Source organism: Chiloscyllium plagiosum, unplaced genomic scaffold (assembly GCF_037043375.1).
Source record: "Chiloscyllium plagiosum isolate Xiang-an unplaced genomic scaffold, Cpla_swu_hap1 HiC_scaffold_13, whole genome shotgun sequence".
Taxonomy (NCBI): Eukaryota; Metazoa; Chordata; class Chondrichthyes; order Orectolobiformes; family Hemiscylliidae; genus Chiloscyllium; species Chiloscyllium plagiosum.
In genome coordinates, this window is record NW_028270151.1 from 34579653 (window position 1) to 34607391 (window position 27739).

General features: G+C 39.4%; 1 protein-coding gene across 1 annotated transcript; it reads right to left on the reverse strand.

Moving 5' to 3' along the window:
- Nucleotides 1-819: 819 nt before the first annotated feature.
- On the reverse strand, nucleotides 820-27739 carry LOC122546277 (uncharacterized). The gene is made up of 13 exons (XM_087993955.1): nucleotides 27658-27739; nucleotides 25116-25241; nucleotides 22627-22752; nucleotides 20138-20263; nucleotides 18670-18795; nucleotides 17002-17127; nucleotides 15509-15634; nucleotides 13842-13967; nucleotides 12341-12466; nucleotides 10689-10814; nucleotides 9020-9145; nucleotides 7520-7645; nucleotides 820-1199 (listed from the first exon to the last, which is right to left on the reverse strand). The coding sequence occupies exons 1-13, from the start codon at nucleotides 27737-27739 to the stop codon at nucleotides 820-822; spliced, it is 1848 nt and encodes a 615-aa protein (XP_087850081.1).

Here is a 27739-nt window from a genome sequence, read left to right on the forward strand (position 1 = left end):
ATGTCATGCAATTGTATTAGTGACATTAGATTTCACATTCTACACACCTACAAGGCTCCGACTACAACTTCTGCTCAAAAATAGGACTGGTTAATGGTTGGTCGATGGGCACAAAATGCAAAGCTTTTTTTTTCCAAGTTGATAATCTTTGAAACCATCACGCACTGATGATTTCTTTCACATTTTCCACAACTGACACTGAATGTCGACAAACTCAACTGCACAGCGACAGGGTTTAATTTTGAACCTCCTTGTTACTTCATTCAGATGGAGCTCAAAAAACATCATTTCAACCAATATTCATTGACAGAGCGTTGGTGTGTCCTGCATTGCTTGAAATTCCAAAACCATCAGTGGCTGAGTAAACATGCAATTAAATATTTCTCGCATCACAAATAGAAGTTTGTGTTGTGGAGGTGGAATTCATTTTAACAACTAGGGGCATGAAGCATCCATTTGTGTTGATGAAGATTTCATTGCGAATTTATGTGATTTTTGAACATTCATCGATGTCTAAGGAAACCTTTCCGATGCTTCCTCCCTTTGTTCCATCACAATGAGACCAGTCCTGCCAATCTCTTACTCATGCTGACAGCGCAGCCAGTGCAATCTGTTTTGTTCATATCCACTCTAAACTGGCAACAATAGATTTCAAAGACATTCCATGAATTGTGAAATATGTTTTCTTCCGCTGTGCGAAAGAAACTTCTTGAACGTACACATAAATGTGGTTATTCTGTCCTCAGGAAGGAACATTACTCACCCAGTTAAGTAACATGTGTCGAGCATTAAAAGCATGCTAATAACGAACAAATCAGACTAATGAGCCTGAATGGAGAAGTCCTTAGAATGTATAAGAATAAGTTGTTTCAACGCACTTGGTGCCATCATACTGGCATCAACCTGTCTACAAAGGGCCGAAGTGTACAGCATTGGAACAAGACACTGATTATCTTGTAACTCATAACCCCACAGCTCACAGTTGAAACTGTTTGATGTACATTCAGCAAAGTGCAAAACTTCAATCATTAATAGCATGATATGTATGTAATATTTGGATAACAATGTCCTACCATCACAACGTGAAGTGTTTGTTGCGTTGATGCTGTATCCAGGAAGGCAGCTGCATGTGAAGCTTCCAATTGTATTATTGCAGACTTGTTCACAATTCGATGTGTTGGTTGCGCATTCATCTATATCTACAGAAAAAAATTCAATTTTTGATTACTGACTTTGTTTGACATTGGACAGTGCCCTAGAAATTTACATCCCATGGTCTCATCAGTTTCTCAGTTTTCTGTCATGTCATCATCTTCTGAGAACTAACAACAATACATTTTATGATTTCTCTAAATGAAATATAATCCCTGGCTCTTCAAGCTTGACCCAGAATTTTAGAGAAAGTAGCCATGATTAGACATGTACACCTGCGTATACCTACTACGGGGTTGCTCACAAATATATCACATGGCCATGTGGGGCCATGCGATTGTATCAGTGGCATGACATTTCATTTTCTACACTTCCCCCTCATACCTGCAAGGTTCTAACTACAATTTCTGCTCAACAATAAGATTGGTTAATGGCGAGTTCATGGGCACAAAATGCATAGCCTTTTTGGTCCAATTCAATAATCTGTGAAACCATCACCCACTGATGAATTCTTTCTCCTTGCCCAGAACTGACTCTGAATGTAGACAAAGTCCAATGCACAGCGATAGGGTTTCAGTTTGAAACTCCTGGTTATTTCATTTAGACGGAGCTCAAAAGATGTGACTTCAATCGATCCAAATTAACAGAGCTTTTGTATTCTCTGCTTTGTTATGAATTCCAAAATGATCAGTGTCTGAGAACACGCGCAATTAAACATTTCCAACATCACAAATGGAAATGTGCCTTGTGGGTGTGGATTTTATTTTGGCAACAACATGGATGATGCGCCTATTTGTGTTGTCGAAGATATGATCGCAATATTATGTGATTTTTGAACATTCATCAATGTCTAACAAAACCTGGGAAATTTATATTACATGATCGCATCACTATCTCAGGACTCTGTCATGTCAACATCTTTTGTAAATTCACAACCATACATTTTCTGATCTCTCGAATTGAAATAGAAACTGTAGTTCTTCAAGCTTGACACAGAATTTTAGAGAAAGAGGGTGTGATTCGACATGAACACCTGCAAATTACCATTACCTTTTCTCACAAATATATCACGTGACAATGTGTTGCCCTGTGATTGTATGAGTGGCATCACAAATTCAGCTCAACAATAACATTGGTTAATGTATAAGAATACATTGTTTCAACGCACTTGGTGCCATCATACTGCCATCAACTTGCCTACAAAGCACCAAAGTGTGCAGCATTGGAACAAACCACTGATTATCTTGTAAGTCATTAGCTCACAGCTCACAATCGAAACTGCTTGATGTACATTCCCCAAAAGTGATAATCTTAAATCATTAACAGCGTGATATGTATGTAATATTTGGATAACAATGTCCTACCATCACAACGTGAAGTGTTTGTTGCGTTGATGCTGTACCCAGGAAGGCAGCTGCATGTGAAGCTTCCAATTGTATTATTGCAGACTTGTTCACAATTCGATGTGTTGGTTGCGCATTCATCTATATAGAGTCATAGACTCATAGAGATGTACAGCATGGAAACAGACCCTTCGGTCCAAACCGTCCATGCCGACTAGATATCCCAACCCAATTTGTCCCACATGCCAGCACCCGGCCCATATTCCTCCAAACCCTTCCTAATCATATACCCATCCAAATGCCTCTTAAATGTTGCATTTGTACCAGCCTCCACCACATCCTCTGGCAGCTCATTCCAAACACGTACCACCCTCTGCATGAAAAAGATGCCCGTTAGGTCTCTTTTATATCTTTCCCCTCCTACCCTAAACCTCTGCCCTCTAGTTCTGGACTCCCCGACCCCAGGGAAAAGACTTTGCCTATTTATCCTATCCATGCCCCTCATAATTTTGTACCAAATGCCTTCTTCACTATCTTATCTACCTGCGACTCCACTTTCAAGGAGCTATGAACCTGCACTCCAACGTCTCTTTGTTCAGCAACACTCCCTAGGACCTGACCATTAAGTGTATAAGTCCTGCTAAGATTTGCTTTCCCAAAATGCAGCACCTCTCATTTATCTGAATTAAACTCCATCTGCCACTTCTCAGTCCATTGGCCCATCTGGTCAAGATCCTGTTATAATCTGAGGTAACCCTCTTCACTGTCCACTACACCTCCAATTTTGGTGTCATCTGCAAACTTACTAACTGCACCTCTTATGCTCGCATCCAAATCATTTATGTAAATGACAAAAACTAGAGGGCCCAGCACCGATCCGTGTGACACTCCACTGGTCACAGGCCTCTAGTCTGAAAAACAACCCTCCGCCACCACCCTCTGTCTTCTACCTGTGAGCCAGTTCTGTAGCCAAATGGCTAGTTCTCCCTGTATTCCATGAGATCTAACCTTGCTAATCAGTCTTCCATGGGGAACCTTGTCGAACGTCTTACTAAAGTCCATATAGATCACATCTACTGCTCTGCCCTCATCAATCTTCTTTGATACTTCTTCAAAAAACTCAATCAAGTTTGTGAGACATGATTTCCCATGCACAAAGCCATGTTGAGTATCCCAAATCAGTCCTTGCCTTTTCAAATACATGTACATCCTGTCCCTCAGGATTCCCTCCAACAACTTGCCCACCACCGAGGTCAGGCTCACCGGTCTAAAATTCCCTGGCTTGTCCTTACCACCCTTCTTAAACAGTGGCATCACGTTTGCCAACCTCCAGTCTTCCGGTACCTCACCTGTGACTATCGATGATACAAATATCTCAGCAAGAGGCCCAGCAATCACTTCTCTAGCTTCCCACAGAGTTCTAGTGTACACCTGATCAGGTCCTGGGGATTTATCCACCTTTAACCGTTTAAAGACATCCAGCACTTCCTCCTCTGTAATTTGGACATTTTGCAAGATGTCACCATCTATTTCCCAACAATTTATACCTTCCATATCCTATTCCACAGTAAATACTGATGCAAAATATTCATTTAGTATCTCCCCAGTTTTCTGTGGCTCCACACAAGGGCTGCCCTGCTGATCTTTAAGGGGCCCCATTCTCTCCCTAGTTACCCTTTTGTCCTTAATATATTTGTAAAACCCCTTTGGATTCTCCTTAATTCTATTTGGCGGCACGGTGGCACAGTGGTTAGCACTGCTGCCTCACAGCGCCAGAGACCCGGGTTCAATTCCCGCCTCAGGCGACTGACTGTGTGGAGTTTGCACATTCTCCCCGTGTCTGCGTGGGTTTCCTCCGGGTGCTCCGGTTTCCTCCCACAGTCACAAAGATGTGCGGGTCAGGTGAATTGGCCATGCTAAATTGCCCATAGTGTTAGGTTAAAGGGGTAAATGTAGGGGTATGGGTGGGTTGCGCTTCGGCGGGTCGGTGTGGACTTGTTGGGCCGAAGGGCCTGTTTCCACACTGTAAGTAATCTAATCTAATCTAATTTGCCAAAGCTATCTCATGTCCCCGTTTTGCCCTCCCGATTTCCCCCTTAAGTATACTCCTACTTCCTTTATACTCTTCTAAGGATTCACTCGATCTATCCTGTCTGTATCTGACATATGCTTCCTTCTTTTTCTTAACCAAACCCTCAATTTCTTTTCTGAAAATGTGTTGCTGGAAAAGCACAGCAGGTCAGGCAGCATCCAAGGAACAGGAGAATCGACGTTTCGGGCATAAGCCCTTCTTCAGGTCATTCCTGAAGAAGGGCTTATGCCCGAAACGTCGATTCTCCTGTTCCTTGGATGCTGCCTGACCTGCTGCGCTTTTCCAGCAACACATTTTCAGCTCTGATCTCCAGCATCTGCAGCCTTCACTTTCTCCCTCAGTTTCTTTTGTCATCCAGCATTCCCTATACTTACCAGCCTTCCCTTTCAGGAGAAAGTGAGGTCTGCAGATGCTGGAGATCAAAGTTGAAACTTTATTGCTGGAACAGCACAGCAGGTCAGGCAGCATCCAGGGAACAGGAGATTCAACGCTTCGGGGATTCCTGAGGAAGGGCCTGTGCCCGAAGCGTCGAATCTCCTATTCCCTGGATGCTGCCTGACCTGCTGTGCTGTTCCAGCAATAAAGTTTCAGCCTTCCCTTTCACCCTGACAGGAATATACTTTCTCTGGATTCTTGTTATCTCATTTCTGAAGGCTTCCCATTTTCCAGCCATCCCTTTACCTGCGAACATCTGCCTCCAATCAGCTTTTGAAAGTTCTTGCCTAATACCGTCAAAATTGGCCTTTCTCCAATTTAGAACTTCAACTTTTAGATCTGGTCTATCCTTTTCCATCATTATTTTAAAACGAATAGAATTATGGTCACTGGCCCCACTGTCACCTCAGTCACCTGCCCTGCCTTATTTCCCAAGAGTAGGTCAAGTTTTGCACATTCTCTAGTAGGTACATCTACAAACTGAATCAGAAAATTGACTTTTACACACTTAAGAAATTCCTCTCCCATCTAAACCTTTAACACTATGGCAGTCCCAGTTGATGTGTGGAAAGTTAAAATCCCCTACCATAATCACCCTATTATTCTTACAGATAGCTGAGATATCCTTACAAGTTTGTTTCTCAATTTCCCCCTGACTATTAGGGGGTCCATAATACAATCCCAATAAGGCGATCATCCCTTTCTTATTTCTCAGTTTCACCCAAATAACTTCTGTGGATGTATTTCCGGGAATATCCTCCCTCAGCACAGTTGTAATGCTATCCCTTATCAAAAATGCCACTCCCCCTCCTCTTTTTCCTCCCTTTCTATCCTTCCTGTAGCATTTGTATCCTGGAAAATTAAGTTGCCAGTCCTGCCCATCCCTGAGCCATGTTTCCGTAATTGCTATGATATCCCAGTCCCATGTTCCTAACCATGCTCTGAGTTCATCTGCCTTCCCTGTTAGGCCCCTTGCATATCGACATAAAAAAGTCCAATTTTTGGTTACTGACATTGTTGACATTAGACAGTGCCTTAGAAATTTACATGACATGATCTCATCAGTTTCTCAGGACTCTATCATGTAAATATCTTCTGTAAATTGACAACAATACTTTTATAATCTGTCTAAATGAAATATGAACTATCCTTTTGCAAACTTGACTCAGAATGTTAGAGAAAGTAGCCATGATATGACATGAACTTTTGTCTCAAATATATGACATGACCGGTGCTCCGGTTTATTCCCACAATCCAAAAATGTGCAGGATCGATGAATTGGCCATGCTAATTTGCCCCTAGTGTTAGGTGAAGGGGCGAATGTAGTGGGGTTGGTCTGGATGGCTTGCACTTCGGCGGGTCGGTGTGGACTTGTGTTGTCGAAGGGCCTGTTTCCACACTGCAAGTTATCTAATCTAATCTAACCATGTGATGTCATGCGACTGTATTTGTGGCATAAGCCTTCACTTTCTGCACTCCGCCATCACACCTACAAGGCTCCGACTACAATCTCTGCTCAAAAATTGAATTGGTTAATGGAGAATAGATGGGCACAATAGCTTTTTTGGTCCAAGTTGATAATATTTGAAACTTTCACCTACTGATGAATTCTTACACCTTATACACAGCTGACTTTGAATTTTGACAAACTCAACTGCACAGCGACAGGGTTTAAGGTTGAAACTCCTTCTTATTACATACAGATGGAGCTCAAAAGACTTATTTTCGATCAATCTTCATTGACAGAGCATTGGTGTGTCCTGCATTGCTTGAAATTCCATAATCCTCAACGTGCAATTAAATATTGTTATCATCACAAATGGAAGTCTGTGCTGTGGGCGTGGAATTCATTTTGACAACTAGGGGATGAAGCATCCATTTGTGTTGTTGAAGATTTCATTGCGAATTTATGTGGTTTTTGAACATTCATCGATGTCTAAGGAAACCTTTCCGATGCTTCCTCCCTTTGCTCCATAGCAATGAAAACCAATCTCGGCAATCTACTACTCATGCTGACAGCGCAGCCAGTGCAATCTGTTTTGTTAATTTCCAATCTAAACTGGCAACAACAGATTTCAAAGACATTCTGACAAGTGTGAAATTTGTTTTCCTCTGCTGTGAGAAAGAAAATTCTTGAACGTACACATAATCTTGGTTATTCTGTCCTCATGAAGGAACATTTCTCACCAAGTTAAGTAATATGTGATGATCATTAACAGCATGCCAACAAAGCACAAATCAGACTTTTGAGCAGAAATGGAGAAGTCCTTGGAATGTATAAGAATAAGTTGTTTCACTGCACTTGGTGCCATCATACTGCTATCAACCAGTCTACAAAGCGCCAAAGTGTACAGCATTGGAACAAGACACTGATTATCTTGGAAGTCATAACCTCACAACTCACAATCGAAACTGTTTGATGCACATTCCCCAAAGTGATAATCTTAAATCATTAATAGCATGATATGTATGTAATATTTGGATAACAATGTCCTACCATCACAATGTGAAGTGTTTGTTGCGTTGATGCTGTACCCAGGGAGGCAGCTGCATGTGAGGCTTCCAATTGTATTATGGCAGACTTGTTCACAATTCGATGTGTTGGTTGCGCATTCATCTATATCTACAGAAAAAAGTCCAATTTTTGATTACTGACTTTGTTTGACATTCGACAGTGCCTTGGAAATTTACATCACATGATCTCATCAGTTTCTCAGAACTCTGTCATGTAAATATCTTCTGTAAACTGACAACAATACTTTTATGATCTGTCTAAATGTAATACAAACTATAGTCCAAGTCTCAATGATATATGAACTATGGTTCCGCAAGCTTGACTCAGAATGTTAGAGAAAGTAGCCATGATTGGAAATGAAAACCTGCATATCTCCATTACCTTTTCTCTCAAATATATCACATGACCATGTGATGTCATGCGACTGTATTAGTGGCATAACCTTTCACTTTCTGCATTTCCCCCTCACACCTACAAGGCTCCGATTACAACTTCTGCTCAAAAATAGGACTGATTAATGGTGGGTCGATGGGCACAAAATGCAAAGCTTTTTTGGTCCAAGTTGATAATATTTGAAACCATCACATACTGATGAATTCTTTCACCTTGTACACAGCTGACTGTGAATTTTGACAAACTCAACTGCACAACGACAGGGCTTAAGTTTGAACCTCCTTCTTATTTCATTCAGATGAAGCTCAAAAGACTTATTTTCGATCAATCTTCATTGACAGAGCGTTGGTGTGTCCTGCATTGCTTGAAATTCCATAATCCTCAATGGATGAGTAAACGTGCAATTAAATATTTCTAGCATCACAAATGGAAGGCTGTGCTGCGGGTGTGGAATTCATTTTGACAACTAGGGGCATGAAGCATCCATTTGTGTTGTTGAAGATTTCATTGCGAATTTATGTGATTTTTGAACATTCATCGATGTCGAAAGAAACCTTTCCGATGCTTCATCGTTTGCTAACTTGCTATGAGACCAGTCTTGCCAATCTACTGCACAGCCAGTGCAATCTGTTTTGTTAATATCCATTCTAAACTGACAACAAAAATTTCAAATACATTCTAACAATTGTGAAATTTGTTTTCCTCTGCTTTGAGAAAGAAACTTGTATACCGTACACATAATCTTAGTTATTCTGTCCTCATGAAGGAACATTCCTCACCAAGTTAAGTAATATGTGACGAGCATTAACAGAATACCAACAGAGAACAAATCAGAGTTATGAGCCTAAATGGAGAAGTCCTTAGAATGTATAAGAATAAGTTGTTTCAACGCACTTGGTGCCATCACACTGCCATCAACCTGTCTACAAAGGGCCGAAGTGTACAGCATTGGAACAAGACACTGATTATCTTGTAACTCATAACCCCACAGCTCACAGTTGAAACTGTTTGATGTACACTCAGCAAAGTGCAAAACTTCAATCATTAATAGCATGATATGTATGTAATATTTGGATAAAAATGTCCTACCATCACAACGTGAAGTGTTTGTTGCGTTGATGCTGTACCCAGGAAGGCAGCTGCATGTGAAGCTTCCAATCGTATTATGGCAGACTTGTTCACAATTCGATTTGTTGGTTGCACATTCATCTATATCTACAGAAAAAAGTCCAATTTTTGATTACTGACTTTGTTTGACATTAGACAGTGCCTTAGAAATTTACATGATATGATCTCATCAGTTTCTCAGGACTCTATTATGTAAATATCTTGTGTGAACTGGCAACAATACTTTTATAATCTGTCTAAATGAAATATGAACTATGGTTCTGCAAGTTGGCTCACAATGTTAGAGAAAGTAACCATGATATGACGTGAACACCGGCAATTCTCCATTAACTTTTGTCTCAAGTATATCACATGATCAGTGCTCCGGTTACCTCGCAAAATCCAAAATTATGCAGGATCGATGAATTGGCCATGCTAAGTTGCCCGGAATTTTAGGTGAAGAGGCAAACATAGTCGGGTGGGTCTGGGTGGGTTGCGCTTCGGCGGGTCGGTGTGGACTTGTTGGGCCGAAGGGCCTGTTTACAAACTGTAAGTAATCTAATCTAATCTAACCATGTGATGTCATGCGACTGTATTAGAGGCATAACCTATCACTTTCTGCATTCCCCCTTCACACCGACAAGGCTCCGATTACAACTTCTGCTCAAAAATAGGATTGGTTAATGGTGGGTCGATGGGCACAAAATGCATAACTTTTTTGATCCAAGTTGATAATATTTGAAACTTTCACCTACTGATGAATTCTTTCACCTTGTACACAGCTGACTGTGAATTTTGACAAACTCAACTGCACACCGACAGGGTTTAAGTTTGAACCTCCTTCTTAGTTCATTCAGATGAAGCACAAAAGACTTATTTTCGATCAATCTTCATTGACAGAGCATTGGTGTGTCCTGCATTGCTTGAAATTCCATAATCCTCAATGTGCAATTAAATATTGTTATCATCACAAATGGAAGTCTGTTATGCGTGCGTGGAATTCATTTTGACAACTAGGGCATGAAGCATCCATTTGTGTTGATGAAGATTTCATTGCGAATTTATGTGATTTTTGAACATTCATCGATGTCTAAGGAAACCTTTCCGATGCTTCCTCCCTTTGCTCCATCGCTATGGGAACCAATCCTGGCAATCTACTACTCATGCTGACTGCGCAGCCAGTGCAATCTGTTTTGTTAATTTTCACTCTAAACTGGCAACAACAGATTTCAAAGACATTCTGACAATTGTGAAATTTGTTTTCCTCTGCTGTGAGAAAGAAACTTCTTGAACGTACACATAAACGTGGTTATTCTGTCCTCATGAAGGAACATTTCTCACCAAGTTAAATAATATGTGATGATCATTAACAGCATGTCAACAAAGCACAAATCAGACTTTTGAGCAGAAATGGACAAGTCCTTAGCATGTATAAGAATAAGTTGTTTCACCGCACTTGGTGCCATCATACTGCCATCAACCAGTCTACAAAGCGCCAAAGTGTACAGCATTGGAACAAGACACTGATTATCTTGGAAGTCATAACCTCACAACTCACAATCGAAACTGTTTGATGCACATTCCCCAAAGTGATAATCTTAAATCATTAATAGCATGATATGTATGTAATATTTGGATAACAATATCCTACCATCACAATGTGAAGTGTTTGTTGCGTTGATGCTGTACCCAGGGAGGCAGCTGCATGTGAAGCTTCCAATTGTATTATGGCAGACTTGTTCACAATTCGATGTGTTGGTTGCGCATTCATCTATATCTACAGAAAAAATTCAAATTTTTGATTACTGACTTTGTTTGACATTAGACAGTGCCTTGGAAATTTACATGACATGATCTCATCAGTTTCTCAGGACTCTATCATGTAAATATCTTGTGTGAACTGACAACAATACTTTTATAATCTGTCTAAATGAAATATCAACTATGGTTCTGCAAGTTGGCTCACAATGTTAGAGAAAGTAACCATGATATGACGTGAACACCGGCAATTCTCCATTAACTTTTGTCTCAAGTATATCACATGATCAGTGCTCCGGTTTCGTCCCACAATCCAAAAATGTGCAGGATCGATGAATTGGTCATGCTAAGTTGCCCGGAGTGATAGGTGAAGGGGCAAACATAGTCGGGTGGGTCTGGGTGGGTCGGTGTGGACTTGTTGGGCCGAAGGGCCTGTTTCCACACTGTAAGTAATCTAATCTAATCTAACCATGTGATGTCATGCGACTGTATCAGAGGCATAACCTATCACTTTCTGAATTCCCCCCTCACACCTACAAGGCTCTGATTACAACTTCTGCTCAAAAATAGGATTGGTTAATGGTGGGTCGATGGGCACAAAATGCATAGCTTTTTTGGTCCAAGTTGATAATATTTGAAACTTTCACCTACTGATGAATTCTTTCACCTTATACACAGCTGACTGTGAATTTTGACAAACTCAACTGCACAACGACAGGGTTTAAGTTTGAACCTCCTTCTTAGTTCATTCAGATGAAGCACAAAAGACTTATTTTCGATCAATCTTCATTGACAGAGCATTGGTGTGTCCTGCATTGCTTGAAATTCCATAATCCTCAATGGATGTGTAAACGTGCAATTAAATATTTCGAGCATCACAAATGGAAGTCTGTGCTGTAGGCGTGGAATTCATTTTGACAACTACGGGTAAGAAGCAGCCATTTGTGTTGTTGAAGATTTCATTGCGAATTTATGTGATTTTTGAACATTCATCGATGTGGAAGGAAACCTTTCCGATGCTTCATCGCTTTGCTAACTTGCTATGAGACCAGTCTTGCCAATCTACTGCACAGCCAGTGCAATCTGTTTTGTTAATATCCATTCTAAACTGACAACAAAAATTTCAAATACATTCTAACAATTGTGAAATTTGTTTTCCTCTGTTTTGAGAAAGAAACTTGTTTACCCTACACATTATCTTAGTTATTCTGTCCTCATGAAGGAACATTCCTCACCAAGTTAAGTAATATGTGATGAGCATTAACAGAATACCAACAAAGAACAAATCAGAGTTATGAGCCTAAATGGAGAAGTCATTAGAATGTATAAGAATAAGTTGTATCAACGCACTTGGTGCCATCATACTGCCATCAACCTGTCTACAAAGGGCCGAAGTGTCCAGCATTGGAACAAGACATTGATTATCTTGTAACTCATAACCCCACAGCTCACATTTGAAACTGTTTGATGTACATTCAGCAAAGTGCAAAACTTCAATCATTAATAGCATGATATGTATGTAATATTTGGATAAAAATGTCCTACCATTGCAACGTGAAGTGTTTGTTGCGTTGATGCTGTACCCAGGGAGGCAGCTGCATGTGAAGCTTCCAATTGTATTATGGCAGACTTGTTCACAATTCGATGTGTTGGTTGCGCATTCATCTATATCTACAGAAAAAAGTCCAATTTTTGATTACTGACTTTGTTTGACATTCGACAGTGCCTTGGAAATTTACATCACATGATCTCATCAGTTTCTCAGAACTCTGTCATGTAAATATCTTCTGTAAACTGACCACAATACTTTTATGATCTGTCTAAATGTAATACAAACTATAGTCCAAGTCTCAATGATATATGAACTATGGTTCCGCAAGCTTGACTCAGAATGTTAGAGAAAGTAGCCATGATTGGAAATGAAAACCTGCATATCTCCATTACCTTTTCTCTCAAATATATCACATGACCATGTGATGTCATGCGACTGTATTAGTGGCATAACCTATCACTTTCTGAATTCCCCCCTCACACCTACAAGGCTCTGATTACAACTTCTGCTCAAAAATAGGACTGATTAATGGTGGGTCGATGGGCACAAAATGCAAAGCTTTTTTGGTCCAAGTTGATAATATTTGAAACCATCACATACTGATGAATTCTTTCACCTTGTACACAGCTGACTGTGAATTTTGACAAACTCAACTGCACAACGACAGGGCTTAAGTTTGAACCTCCTTCTTATTTCATTCAGATGAAGCTCAAAAGACTTATTTTCGATCAATCTTCATTGACAGAGCGTTGGTGTGTCCTGCATTGCTTGAAATTCCATAATCCTCAATGGATGTGTAAACATGCAATTAAATATTTCTAGCATCACAAATGGAAGGCTGTGCTGTGGGTGTGGAATTCATTTTGACAACTCGGGGCATGAAGCAGCCATTTGTGTTGTTGAAGATTTCATTGCGAATTTATGTGATTTTTGAACATTCATCGATGTCGAAGGAAACCTTTCCGATGCTTCATCGCTTTGCTAACTTGCTATGAGACCAGTCTTGCCAATCTACTGCACAGCCAGTGCAATCTGTTTTGTTAATATCCATTCTAAACTGACAACAAAAATTTCAAATACATTCTAACAATTGTGAAATTTGTTTTCCTCTGCTTTGAGAAAGAAACTTGTATACCGTACACATAATCTTAGTTATTCTGTCCTCATGAAGGAACATTCCTCACCAAGTTAAGTAATATGTGACGAGCATTAACAGAATACCAACAGAGAACAAATCAGAGTTATGAGCCTAAATGGAGAAGTCCTTAGAATGTATAAGAATAAGTTGTTTCAACGCACTTGGTGCCATCACACTGCCATCAATCTGTCTACAAAGGGCCGAAGTGTACAGCATTGGAACAAGACACTGATTATCTTGTAACTCATAACCCCACAGCTCACAGTTGAAACTGTTTGATGTACACTCAGCAAAGTGCAAAACTTCAATCATTAATAGCATGATATGTATGTAATATTTGGATAAAAATGTCCTACCATCACAATGTGAAGTGTTTGTTGCGTTGATGCTGTACCCAGGGAGGCAGCTGCATGTGAAGCTTCCAATTGTATTATGGCAGACTTGTTCACAATTCGATTTGTTGGTTGCGCATTCATCTATATCTACAGAAAAAAGTCCAATTTTTGATTACTGACTTTGTTTGACATTAGACAGTGCCTTAGAAATTTACATGATATGATCTCATCAGTTTCTCAGGACTCTATTATGTAAATATCTTGTGTGAACTGGCAACAATACTTTTATAATCTGTCTAAATGAAATATGAACTATGGTTCTGCAAGTTGGCTCACAATGTTAGAGAAAGTAACCATGATATGACGTGAACACCGGCAATTCTCCATTAACTTTTGTCTCAAGTATATCACATGATCAGTGCTCTGGTTACCTCCCACAATCCAAAATTATGCAGGATCGATGAATTGGCCATGCTAAGTTGCCCGGAATTTTAGGTGAAGAGGCAAACATAGTCGGGTGGGTCTGGGTGGGTTGCGCTTCGGCGGGTCGGTGTGGACTTGTTGGGCCGAAGGGCCTGTTTACAAACTGTAAGTAATCTAATCTAATCTAACCATGTGATGTCATGCGATTGTATTAGAGGCATAACCTATCACTTTCTGCATTCCCCCTTCACACCGACAAGGCTCCGATTACAACTTCTGCTCAAAAATAGGATTGGTTAATGGTGGGTCGATGGGCACAAAATGCATAACTTTTTTGATCCAAGTTGATAATATTTGAAACTTTCACCTACTGATGAATTCTTTCACCTTGTACACAGCTGACTGTGAATTTTGACAAACTCAACTGCACACCGACAGGGTTTAAGTTTGAACCTCCTTCTTAGTTCATTCAGATGAAGCACAAAAGACTTATTTTCGATCAATCTTCATTGACAGAGCATTGGTGTGTCCTGCATTGCTTGAAATTCCATAATCCTCAATGGATGTGTAAACGTGCAATTAAATATTTCGAGCATCACAAATGGAAGTCTGTGCTGCGGGTGTGGAATTCATTTTGACAACTACGGGTAAGAAGCAGCCATTTGTGTTGTTGAAGATTTCATTGCGAATTTATGTGATTTTTGAACATTCATCGATGTCGAAGGAAACCTTTCTGATGCTTCATCGCTTTGCTAACTTGCTATGAGACCAGTCTTGCCAATCTACTGCACAGCCAGTGCAATCTGTTTTGTTAATATCCATTCTAAACTGACAACAAAAATTTCAAATACATTCTAACAATTGTGAAATTTGTTTTCCTCTGCTTTGAGAAAGAAACTTGTTTACCCTACACATTAACTTAGTTATTCTGTCCTCATAAAGGAACATTCATCACCAAGTTAAGTAATATGTGATGAGCATTAACAGAATACCAACAAAGAACAAATCAGAGTTATGAGCCTAAATGGAGAAGTCATTAGAATGTATAAGAATAAGTTGTATCAACGCACTTGGTGCCATCATACTGCCATCAACCTGTCTACAAAGGGCCGAAGTGTACAGCATTGGAACAAGACATTGATTATCTTGTAACTCATAACCCCACAGCTCACAGTTGAAACTGTTTGATGTACATTCAGCAAAGTGCAAAACTTCAATCATTCATAGCATGATATGTATGTAATATTTGGATAAAAATGTCCTACCATTGCAACGTGAAGTGTTTGTTGCGTTGATGCTGTACCCAGGGAGGCAGCTGCATGTGAAGCTTCCAATTGTATTATGGCAGACTTGTTCACAATTCGATGTGTTGGTTGCGCATTCAACTATATCTACAGAAAAAAGTCCAATTTTTGATTACTGACTTTGTTTGACATTCGACAGTGCCTTAGAAATTTACATCACATGATCTCATCAGTTTCTCAGAACTCTGTCATGTAAATATCTTCTGTAAACTGACAACAATACTTTTATGATCTGTCTAAATGAAATACAAACTATAGTCCAAGTCTCAATGATATATGAACTATGGTTCCGCAAGCTTGACTCAGAACGTTAGAGAAAGTAGCCATGATTGGAAATGAACACCTGCATATCTCCATTACCTTTTCTCTCAAATATATCACATGACCATGTGATGTCATGCGACTGTATTAGTGGCATAACCTTTCACTTTCTGCGTTTCCCCCTCACACCTACAAGGCTCCGATTACAACTTCTGCTCAAAAATAGGACTGATTAATGGTGGGTCGATGGGCACAAAATGCAAAGCTTTTTTGGTCCAAGTTGATAATCTTTGAAACCATCACATACTGATGAATTCTTTCACCTTGTACACAGCTGACTGAATTTTGAGAAACTCAACTGCACTGAGAGAGGGTTTAAGGTTGAACCTCCTTCTTATTTCATTCAGATGAAAAGACTTCTTTTCAACCAATCTTCATTGACAGAGTGTTGGTGTGTCCTGCATTGCTTGAAATTCCATAATCCTCAATGGATGTGTAAACGTGCAATTAAATATTTCGAGCATCACAAATGGAAGTCTGTGTTGCGGGTGTGGAATTCATTTTGACAACTAGGGGCATGAAGCACCCATTTGTGTTGTTGAAGATTTCATTGCGAATTTATGTGATTTTTGAACATTCATCGATGTGGAAGGAAACCTTTCCGATGCTTCATCGCTTTGCTAACTTGCTATGAGACCAGTCTTGCCAATCTACTGCACAGCCAGTGCAATCTGTTTTGTTAATATCCATTCTAAACTGACAACAAAAATTTCAAATACATTCTAACAATTGTGAAATTTGTTTTCCTCTGTTTTGAGAAAGAAACTTGTATACCGTACACATTATCTTAGTTATTCTGTCCTCATGAAGGAACATTCCTCACCAAGTTAAGTAATATATGATGAGCATTAACAGAATACCAACAGAGAACAAATCAGAGTTATGAGCCTAAATGGAGAAGTCCTTAGAATGTATAAGAATAAGTTGTTTCAACGCACTTGGTGCCATCATACTGCCATCAACCTGTCTACAAAGGGCCGAAGTGTACAGCATTGGAACAAGACACTGATTATCTTGTAACTCATAACCCCACAGCTCACAGTTGAAACAGTTTGGTGTACATTCAGCAAAGTGCAAAACTTCAATCATTAATAGCATGATATGTATGTAATATTTGGATAAAAATGTCCTACCATCACAACGTGAAGTGTTTGTTGCGTTGATGCTGTACCCAGGGAGGCAGCTGCATGTGAAGCTTCCAATTGTATTATGGCAGACTTGTTCACAATTCGATTTGTTGGTTGCGCATTCATCTATATCTACAGAAAAAAGTCCAATTTTTGATTACTGACTTTGTTTGACATTAGACAGTGCCTTAGAAATTTACATGACATGATCTCATCAGTTTCTCAGGACTCTATCATGTAAATATCTTGTGTGAACTGACAACAATACTTTTATAATCTGTCTAAATGAAATATGAACTATGTTTCTGCAAGTTGGCTCACAATGTTAGAGAAAGTAACCATGATATGACGTGAACACCGGCAATTCTCCATTAACTTTTGTCTCAAGTATATCACATGATCAGTGCTCCGGTTACCTCCACAATCCAAAATTGTGCAGGATCGATGAATTGGCCATGCTAAGTTGCCCGGAATTTTAGGTGAAGAGGCAAACATAGTCGGGTGGGTCTGGGTGGGTTGCGCTTCAGCGGGTCGGTGTGGACTTGTTGGGCCGAAGGGCCTGTTTCCACACTGTAAGTAATCTAATCTAATCTAACCATGTGATGTCATGCGACTGTATCAGAGGCATAACCTATCACTTTCTGAATTCCCCCCTCACACCTACAAGGCTCTGATTACAACTTCTGCTCAAAAATAGGATAGGTTAATGGTGGGTCGATGGGCACAAAATGCATAGCTTTTTTGGTCCAAGTTGATAATATTTGAAACTTTCACCTACTGATGAATTCTTTCACCTTATACACAGCTGACTGTGAATTTTGACAAACTCAACAGCACAACGACAGGGTTTAAGTGTGAACCTCCTTCTTAGTTCATTCAGATGAAGCACAAAAGACTTATTTTCGATCAATCTTCATTGACAGAGCATTGGTGTGTCCTGCATTGCTTGAAATTCCATAATCCTCAATGTGCAATTAAATATTGTTATCATCACAAATGGAAGTCTATTATGCGTGCGTGGAATTCATTTTGACAACGAGGGGATGAAGCATCCATCTGTGTTGATGAAGATTTCATTGCGAATTTATGTGATTTTTGAACATTCCTCGATGTCGAAGGAAACCTTTCCGATGCTTCCTCCCTTTGCTCCATAGCAATGAAAACCAATCTCGGCAATCTACTACTCATGCTGACTGCGCAGCCAGTGCAATCTGTTTTGTTAATTTCCACTCTAAACTGGCAACAACAGATTTCAAAGACATTCTGACAAGTGTGAAATTTGTTTTCCTCTGCTGTGAGAAAGAAAATTCTTGAACGTACACCTAATCTTGGTTATTCTGTCCTCATGAAGGAACATTTCTCACCAAGTTTCGTAATATGTGATGAGCATTAACAGCATGCCAACAAAGCACAAATCAGACTTTTGAGCAGAAATGGAGAAGTCCTTAGCATGTATAAGAATAAGTTGTTTCACCGCACTTGGTGCCATCATACTGCCATCAACCAGTCTACAAAGCGCCGAAGGGTACAGCATTGAAACAAGACACTGATTATCTTGTAAGTCATAACCTCACAACGCACAATCGAAACTGTTTGATGCACATTCCCCAAAGTGATAATCTTAAATCATTAATAGCATGATATGTATGTAATATTTGGATAACAATATCCTACCATCACAATGTGAAGTGTTTGTTGCGTTGATGCTGTACCCAGGGAGGCAGCTGCATGTGAAGCTTCCAATTGTATTATGGCAGACTTGTTCACAATTCGATGTGTTGGTTGCGCATTCATCTATATCTACAGAAAAAAGTCCAATTTTTGTTTACTGACTTGGTTTGACATTCGACAGTGCCTTAGAAATTTACATCACATGATCTCATCAGTTTATCACAACTCTGTCATGAAAATATCTTCTGTAAACTGACGACAATACTTTTATGATCTGTCTAAATGAAATATGAACTATGGTTCTGCAAGATTAACTCAGAATGGTCGAGAAAGTAGCCATGATTGGGAATGAACAGCTACATATCTCCATTACACTTTCTCTCAAATATTTCACATGACCATGTGATGCCATGCGACTGTATTAGTGGCATAACCTTTCACTTTCTGCACTCCGCCATCACACCTACAAGGCTCCGACTACAACTTCTGCGCAAAAATAGGATTGGTTCATGGTGGGTCGATGGGCACAAAATGCAAAGCTTTTTGGTCCAAGTTGATAATATTTGAAACCATCACATACTGATGAATTCTTTCACCTTGTACATAGCTGACTGTGAATTTTGACAAACTCAACAGCACAATGACAGGGCTTAAGTTGGAACCTCCTTATTTCATTCAGATGAAGCTCAAAAGACTTATTTTCGATCAATCTTCATTGACAGAGCGTTGGTGTGTCCTGCATTTCTTGAAATTCCATAATCCTCAATGGAAGAGTAAACGTGCAATTAAATATTTCTAGCATCACAAATGGAAGTCTGAGCTGTGGGTGTGGAATTCATTTTGACAACTACGGGTAAGAAGCACCCATTTGTGTTGTTGAAGATTTCATTGCGAATTTATGTGATTTTTGAACATTCATCGATGTCTAAGGAAACCTTTCCGATGCTTCATCGCTTTGCTAACTTGCTATGAGACCAGTCTTGCCAATCTACGGCACAGCCAGTGCAATCTGTTTTGTTAATATCCACTCTAAACTGACAACAAAAATTTCAAATACATTCCAACAATTGTGAAATTTGTTTTCCTCTGCTTTGAGAAAGAAACTTATTTAACGTACACATAATCTTAGTTATTCTGTCCTCATGAAGGAACATTCCTCACCAAGTTAAGTAATATGTTATGAGCATTAACAGAATACCAACAAAGAACAAATCAGAGTTATGAGCCTAAATGGAGAAGTCCTTAGAATGTATAAGAATAAGTTGTTTCAACGCACTTGGTGCCATCATACTGCCATCAACCTGTCTACAATGGGCCGAAGTGTACAGCATTGGAACAAGACACTGATTACCTTGTAACTCATAACCCCACAGCTCACAGTTGAAACTGTTTAATGTACACTCAGCAAAGTGCAAAACTTCAATCATTAATAGCATGATATGTATGTAATATTTGGATAAAAATGTCCTACCATCACAACGTGAAGTGTTTGTTGCGTTGATGCTGTACCCAGGGAGGCAGCTGCATGTGAAGCTTCCAATTGTATTATGGCAGACTTGTTCACAATTCGATTTGTTGGTTGCACATTCATCTATATCTACAGAAAAAATTCAAATTTTTGATTACTGACTTTGTTTGACATTAGACAGTGCCTTAGAAATTTACATGACATGATCTCATCAGTTTCTCAGGACTCTATCATGTAAATATCTTTTGTGAACTGACAACAATACTTTTATAATCTGTCTAAATGAAATATGAACTATGGTTCTGCAAGTTGGCTCACAATGTTAGAGAAAGTAACCATGATATGACGTGAACGCCAGCAATTCTCCATTAACTTTTCTCTCAAATATATCACATGGTCAGTGCTCCGGTTTCCTCCCACAATCCAAAAATGTGCAGGATCGATGAATTGGCCATGCTAAGTTGCCCGGAGTGTTAGGTGAAGGGGCAAACATAGTTGGGTGGGTCTGGGTGGGTTGCGCTTCGGCGGGTCGGTGTGGACTTGTTGGGCCGAAGGGCTTTTATCCAAACTGTAAGTAATCTAATCTAATGTAACCATGTGATATCATGCCACTGTATCAGAGGCATAACCTATCAATTTCTGCATTCCCCCTTCGCACCTATAAGGCTCCAATTACAAGTTCTGCTCAAAAATAGGATTGGTTAATGGTGGGTCGATGGGCACAAATTGCATAGCTTTTTTGTTCCAAGTTGATAATATTTGAAACTATCACCTACTGCTGAATTCTTTCACCTTGTACACAGCTGACTGTGAATTTTAACAAACTCAACTGCAAATACGATTTAAGGTAGAGCCTCCTTCTTGTTTCATTCAGATGGAGCTCAAAAGATTTATTTTCAACCAATCTTCATTGACAGAGTGTTGGTGTATCCTGCATTGCTTGAAATTCCATAATCCTCAATGAATGAGTAAACATGCAATTAAATATTTCTAGCATCACAAATGGAAGTCTGTGCTGCAGGTGTGGAATTCATTTTGACAACTAGGGGTAAGAAGCACCCATCTGTGTTGTTGAAGATTTCATTGCGAATTTATGTGATTTTTGAACATTCCTCGATGTCTAAGGAAACTTTTCCGATGCTTCCTCCCTTTGCTCCATCTCTATGAGACCAGTCTTGCCAATCTCTTACTCATGCTGACAGCGCAATCTGTTTTGTTCATATCCACTCTAAACTGGCAACAATAGATTTCAAATACATTCTATGATTTGTGAAATTTGTTTTCCTCTGCTGTGAGAAAGAAACTTCTTGAACGTACACATAATCTTGGTTTTTCTGTCCTCATGAAGGAACATTCCTCACCAAGTTAAGTAATATGTGATGAGCATTAACAATATGCCAAAAGAGGACAAATCAGACTTTTGAGCAGAAATGGAGAAGTCCTTATCATGTATAAGAATAAGTTGTTTCACCGCACTTGGTGCCATCATACTGCCATCAACCTGTCTACAAAGCGCCGAAGTGCACAGGTTCATGGTGGGTCGATGGGCACAAAATGCAAAGCTTTTTTGGTCCAAGTTGATAATCTTTGAAACCATCACATACTGATGAATTCTTTCACCTTGGACACAGCTGACTGTGAATTTTGACAAAATCAACTGCACTGAGAGAGGGTTTAAGGTTGAACCTCCTTCTTATTTCATTCAGGTGAAAAGACTTCTTTTCAACCAATCTTCATTGACAGAGTGTTGGTGTGTCCTGCATTGCTTGAAATTCCATAATCCTCAATGGATGAGTAAACGTGCAATTAAATATTTCTAGCATCACAAATGGAAGTCTGTGCTGTGGGTGTGGAATTCATTTTGACAACTAGGGGCATGAAGCATCCATTTGTGTTGATGAAGATTTCGTTGCGAATTTATGTGATTTTTGAACATTCATCGATGTCTAAGGAAACCTTTCCGATGCTTCATCGCTTTGCTAACTTGCTATGAGACCAGTCTTGCCAATCTACGGCACAGCCAGTGCAATCTGTTTTGTTAATATCCACTCTAAACTGACAACAAAAATTTCAAATACATTCTAACAATTGTGAAATTTGTTTTCCTCTGCTTTGAGAAAGAAACTTATTTAACGTACACATAATCTTAGTTATTCTGTCCTCATGAAGGAACATTCCTCACCAAGTTAAGTAATATGTTATGAGCATTAACAGAATACCAACAAAGAACAAATCAGAGTTATGAGCCTAAATGGAGAAGTCCTTAGAATGTATAAGAATAAGTTGTTTCAACGCACTTGGTGCCATCATACTGCCATCAACCTGTCTACAATGGGCCGAAGTGTACAGCATTGGAACAAGACACTGATTACCTTGTAACTCATAACCCCACAGCTCACAGTTGAAACTGTTTAATGTACACTCAGCAAAGTGCAAAACTTCAATCATTAATAGCATGATATGTATGTAATATTTGGATAAAAATGTCCTACCATCACAACGTGAAGTGTTTGTTGCGTTGATGCTGTACCCAGGGAGGCAGCTGCATGTGAAGCTTCCAATTGTATTATTGCAGACTTGTTCACAATTCGATTTGTTGGTTGCACATTCATCTATATCTACAGAAAAAATTCAAATTTTTGATTACTGACTTTGTTTGACATTAGACAGTGCCTTAGAAATTTACATGACATGATCTCATCAGTTTCTCAGGACTCTATCATGTAAATATCTTTTGTGAACTGACAACAATACTTTTATAATCTGTCTAAATGAAATATGAACTATGGTTCTGCAAGTTGGCTCACAATGTTAGAGAAAGTAACCATGATATGACGTGAACGCCAGCAATTCTCCATTAACTTTTCTCTCAAATATATCACATGGTCAGTGCTCCGGTTTCCTCCCACAATCCAAAAATGTGCAGGATCGATGAATTGGCCATGCTAAGTTGCCCGGAGTGTTAGGTGAAGGGGCAAACATAGTTGGGTGGGTCTGGGTGGGTTGCGCTTCGGCGGGTCGGTGTGGACTTGTTGGGCCGAAGGGCCTTTATCCAAACTGTAAGTAATCTAATCTAATCTAACCATGTGATATCATGCCACTGTATCAGAGGCATAACCTATCAATTTCTGCATTCCCCCTTCGCACCTATAAGGCTCCAATTACAAGTTCTGCTCAAAAATAGGATTGGTTAATGGTGGGTCGATGGGCACAAATTGCATAGCTTTTTTGTTCCAAGTTGATAATATTTGAAACTATCACCTACTGCTGAATTCTTTCACCTTGTACACAGCTGACTGTGAATTTTAACAAACTCAACTGCAAATACGATTTAAGGTAGAGCCTCCTTCTTGTTTCATTCAGATGGAGCTCAAAAGATTTATTTTCAACCAATCTTCATTGACAGAGTGTTGGTGTGTCCTGCATTGCTTGAAATTCCATAATCCTCAATGAATGAGTAAACATGCAATTAAATATTTCTAGCATCACAAATGGAAGTCTGTGCTGCAGGTGTGGAATTCATTTTGACAACTAGGGGTAAGAAGCACCCATCTGTGTTGTTGAAGATTTCATTGCGAATTTATGTGATTTTTGAACATTCCTCGATGTCTAAGGAAACCTTTCCGATGCTTCCTCCCTTTGCTCCATCGCTATGAGACCAGTCTTGCCAATCTCTTACTCATGGTGACAGCGCAATCTGTTTTGTTCATATCCACTCTAAACTGGCAACAATAGATTTCAAATACATTCTATGATTTGTGAAATTTGTTTTCCTCTGCTGTGAGAAAGAAACTTCTTGAACGTACACATAATCTTGGTTTTTCTGTCCTCATGAAGGAACATTCCTCACCAAGTTAAGTAATATGTGATGAGCATTAACAATATGCCAAAAGAGGACAAATCAGACTTTTGAGCAGAAATGGAGAAGTCCTTATCATGTATAAGAATAAGTTGTTTCACCGCACTTGGTGCCATCATACTGCCATCAACCTGTCTACAAAGCGCCGAAGTGCACAGGTTCATGGTGGGTCGATGGGCACAAAATGCAAAGCTTTTTTGGTCCAAGTTGATAATCTTTGAAACCATCACATACTGATGAATTCTTTCACCTTGGACACAGCTGACTGTGAATTTTGACAAAATCAACTGCACTGAGAGAGGGTTTAAGGTTGAACCTCCTTCTTATTTCATTCAGGTGAAAAGACTTCTTTTCAACCAATCTTCATTGACAGAGCGTTGGTGTGTTCTGCATTGCTTGAAATTCCATAATCCTCAATGGATGAGTAAACGTGCAATTAAATATTTCTAGCATCACAAATGGAAGTCTGTGCTGTGGGTGTGGAATTCATTTTGACAACTAGGGGCATGAAGCATCCATTTGTGTTGATGAAGATTTCGTTGCGAATTTATGTGATTTTTGAACATTCATCGATGTCTAAGGAAACCTTTCCGATGCTTCATCGCTTTGCTAACTTGCTATGAGACCAGTCTTGCCAATCTACGGCACAGCCAGTGCAATCTGTTTTGTTAATATCCACTCTAAACTGACAACAAAAATTTCAAATACATTCTAACAATTGTGAAATTTGTTTTCCTCTGCTTTGAGAAAGAAACTTATTTAACGTACACATAATCTTAGTTATTCTGTCCTCATGAAGGAACATTCCTCACCAAGTTAAGTAATATGTTATGAGCATTAACAGAATACCAACAAAGAACAAATCAGAGTTATGAGCTTAAATGGAGAAGTCCTTAGAATGTATAAGAATAAGTTGTTTCAACGCACTTGGTGCCATCATACTGCCATCAACCTGTCTACAATGGGCCGAAGTGTACAGCATTGGAACAAGACACTGATTACCTTGTAACTCATAACCCCACAGCTCACAGTTGAAACTGTTTAATGTACACTCAGCAAAGTGCAAAACTTCAATCATTAATAGCATGATATGTATGTAATATTTGGATAAATATGTCCTACCATCACAACGTGAAGTGTTTGTTGCGTTGATGCTGTACCCAGGGAGGCAGCTGCATGTGAAGCTTCCAATTGTATTATGGCAGACTTGTTCACAATTCGATTTGTTGGTTGCACATTCATCTATATCTACAGAAAAAATTCAAATTTTTGATTACTGACTTTGTTTGACATTAGACAGTGCCTTAGAAATTTACATGACATGATCTCATCAGTTTCTCAGGACTCTATCATGTAAATATCTTTTGTGAACTGACAACAATACTTTTATAATCTGTCTAAATGAAATATGAACTATGGTTCTGCAAGTTGGCTCACAATGTTAGAGAAAGTAACCATGATATGACGTGAACGCCAGCAATTCTCCATTAACTTTTCTCTCAAATATATCACATGGTCAGTGCTCCGGTTTCCTCCCACAATCCAAAAATGTGCAGTATCGATGAATTGGCCATGCTAAGTTGCCCGGAGTGTTAGGTGAAGGGGCAAACATAGTTGGGTGGGTCTGGGTGGGTTGCGCTTCGGCGGGTCGGTGTGGACTTGTTGGGCCGAAGGGCCTTTATCCAAACTGTAAGTAATCTAATCTAATCTAACCATGTGATATCATGCCACTGTATCAGAGGCATAACCTATCAATTTCTGCATTCCCCCTTCGCACCTATAAGGCTCCAATTACAAGTTCTGCTCAAAAATAGGATTGGTTAATGGTGGGTCGATGGGCACAAATTGCATAGCTTTTTTGTTCCAAGTTGATAATATTTGAAACTATCACCTACTGCTGAATTCTTTCACCTTGTACACAGCTGACTGTGAATTTTAACAAACTCAACTGCAAATACGATTTAAGGTAGAGCCTCCTTCTTGTTTCATTCAGATGGAGCTCAAAAGATTTATTTTCAACCAATCTTCATTGACAGAGTGTTGGTGTGTCCTGCATTGCTTGAAATTCCATAATCCTCAATGAATGAGTAAACATGCAATTAAATATTTCTAGCATCACAAATGGAAGTCTGTGCTGCAGGTGTGGAATTCATTTTGACAACTAGGGGTAAGAAGCACCCATCTGTGTTGTTGAAGATTTCATTGCGAATTTATGTGATTTTTGAACATTCCTCGATGTCTAAGGAAACCTTTCCGATGCTTCCTCCCTTTGCTCCATCGCTATGAGACCAGTCTTGCCAATCTCTTACTCATGGTGACAGCGCAATCTGTTTTGTTCATATCCACTCTAAACTGGCAACAATAGATTTCAAATACATTCTATGATTTGTGAAATTTGTTTTCCTCTGCTGTGAGAAAGAAACTTCTTGAACGTACACATAATCTTGGTTTTTCTGTCCTCATGAAGGAACATTCCTCACCAAGTTAAGTAATATGTGATGAGCATTAACAATATGCCAAAAGAGGACAAATCAGACTTTTGAGCAGAAATGGAGAAGTCCTTATCATGTATAAGAATAAGTTGTTTCACCGCACTTGGTGCCATCATACTGCCATCAACCTGTCTACAAAGCGCCGAAGTGCACAGGTTCATGGTGGGTCGATGGGCACAAAATGCAAAGCTTTTTTGGTCCAAGTTGATAATCTTTGAAACCATCACATACTGATGAATTCTTTCACCTTGGACACAGCTCACTGTGAATTTTGACAAAATCAACTGCACTGAGAGAGGGTTTAAGGTTGAACCTCCTTCTTATTTCATTCAGGTGAAAAGACTTCTTTTCAACCAATCTTCATTGACAGAGTGTTGGTGTGTTCTGCATTGCTTGAAATTCCATAATCCTCAATGGATGAGTAAACGTGCAATTAAATATTTCTAGCATCACAAATGGAAGTCTGTGCTGTGGGTGTGGAATTCATTTTGACAACTAGGGGCATGAAGCATCCATTTGTGTTGATGAAGATTTCGTTGCGAATTTATGTGATTTTTGAACATTCATCGATGTCTAAGGAAACCTTTCCGATGCTTCCTCCCTTTGCTCCATCGCAATGAGACCAGTCTTGCCAATCTCTTACTCATGCTGACAGCACAGGCAATGCAATCTGTTTTGTTCATATCCACTCTAAACTGGCAACAATAGATTTCAAAGACATTCCATGAATTGTGAAATATGTTTTCTTCCGCTGTGCTTAAGAAACTTCTTGAACGTACACATATACGTGGTTATTCTGTCCTCATGAAGGGACATTTTTCACCAAGTTAAGTAATATGTGATTAGCATTAACAGTATGCCAATAAAGAACAAAGCACAATTATGAGCATTAATTGAGAAGTCCTCAGAATGTATAAGAATACGTTGTTTCACCGCACTTGGTGCCATCATACTGGCATCAACCTGTCTGCAAAGCGCATAAGTGTACAACATTATTACAAGACACTGATTATCTTGGAAGTCATAAGCTCACAGATCGCAATCGAAACTATTTAGATGTCCATTTCACAAAGTGCTAATCGTAAACCATTAATAGCGTAATATGCATGTAATATTTGGATAAAAATGTCCTACCATCACAATGTGAAGTATTTGTTGCGTTGATGCTGTACCCAGGAAGGCAGCTGCATGTGAAGCTTCCAATTGTATTATTGCAGACTTGTTCACAATTCGATGTGTTGGTTGCACATTCAT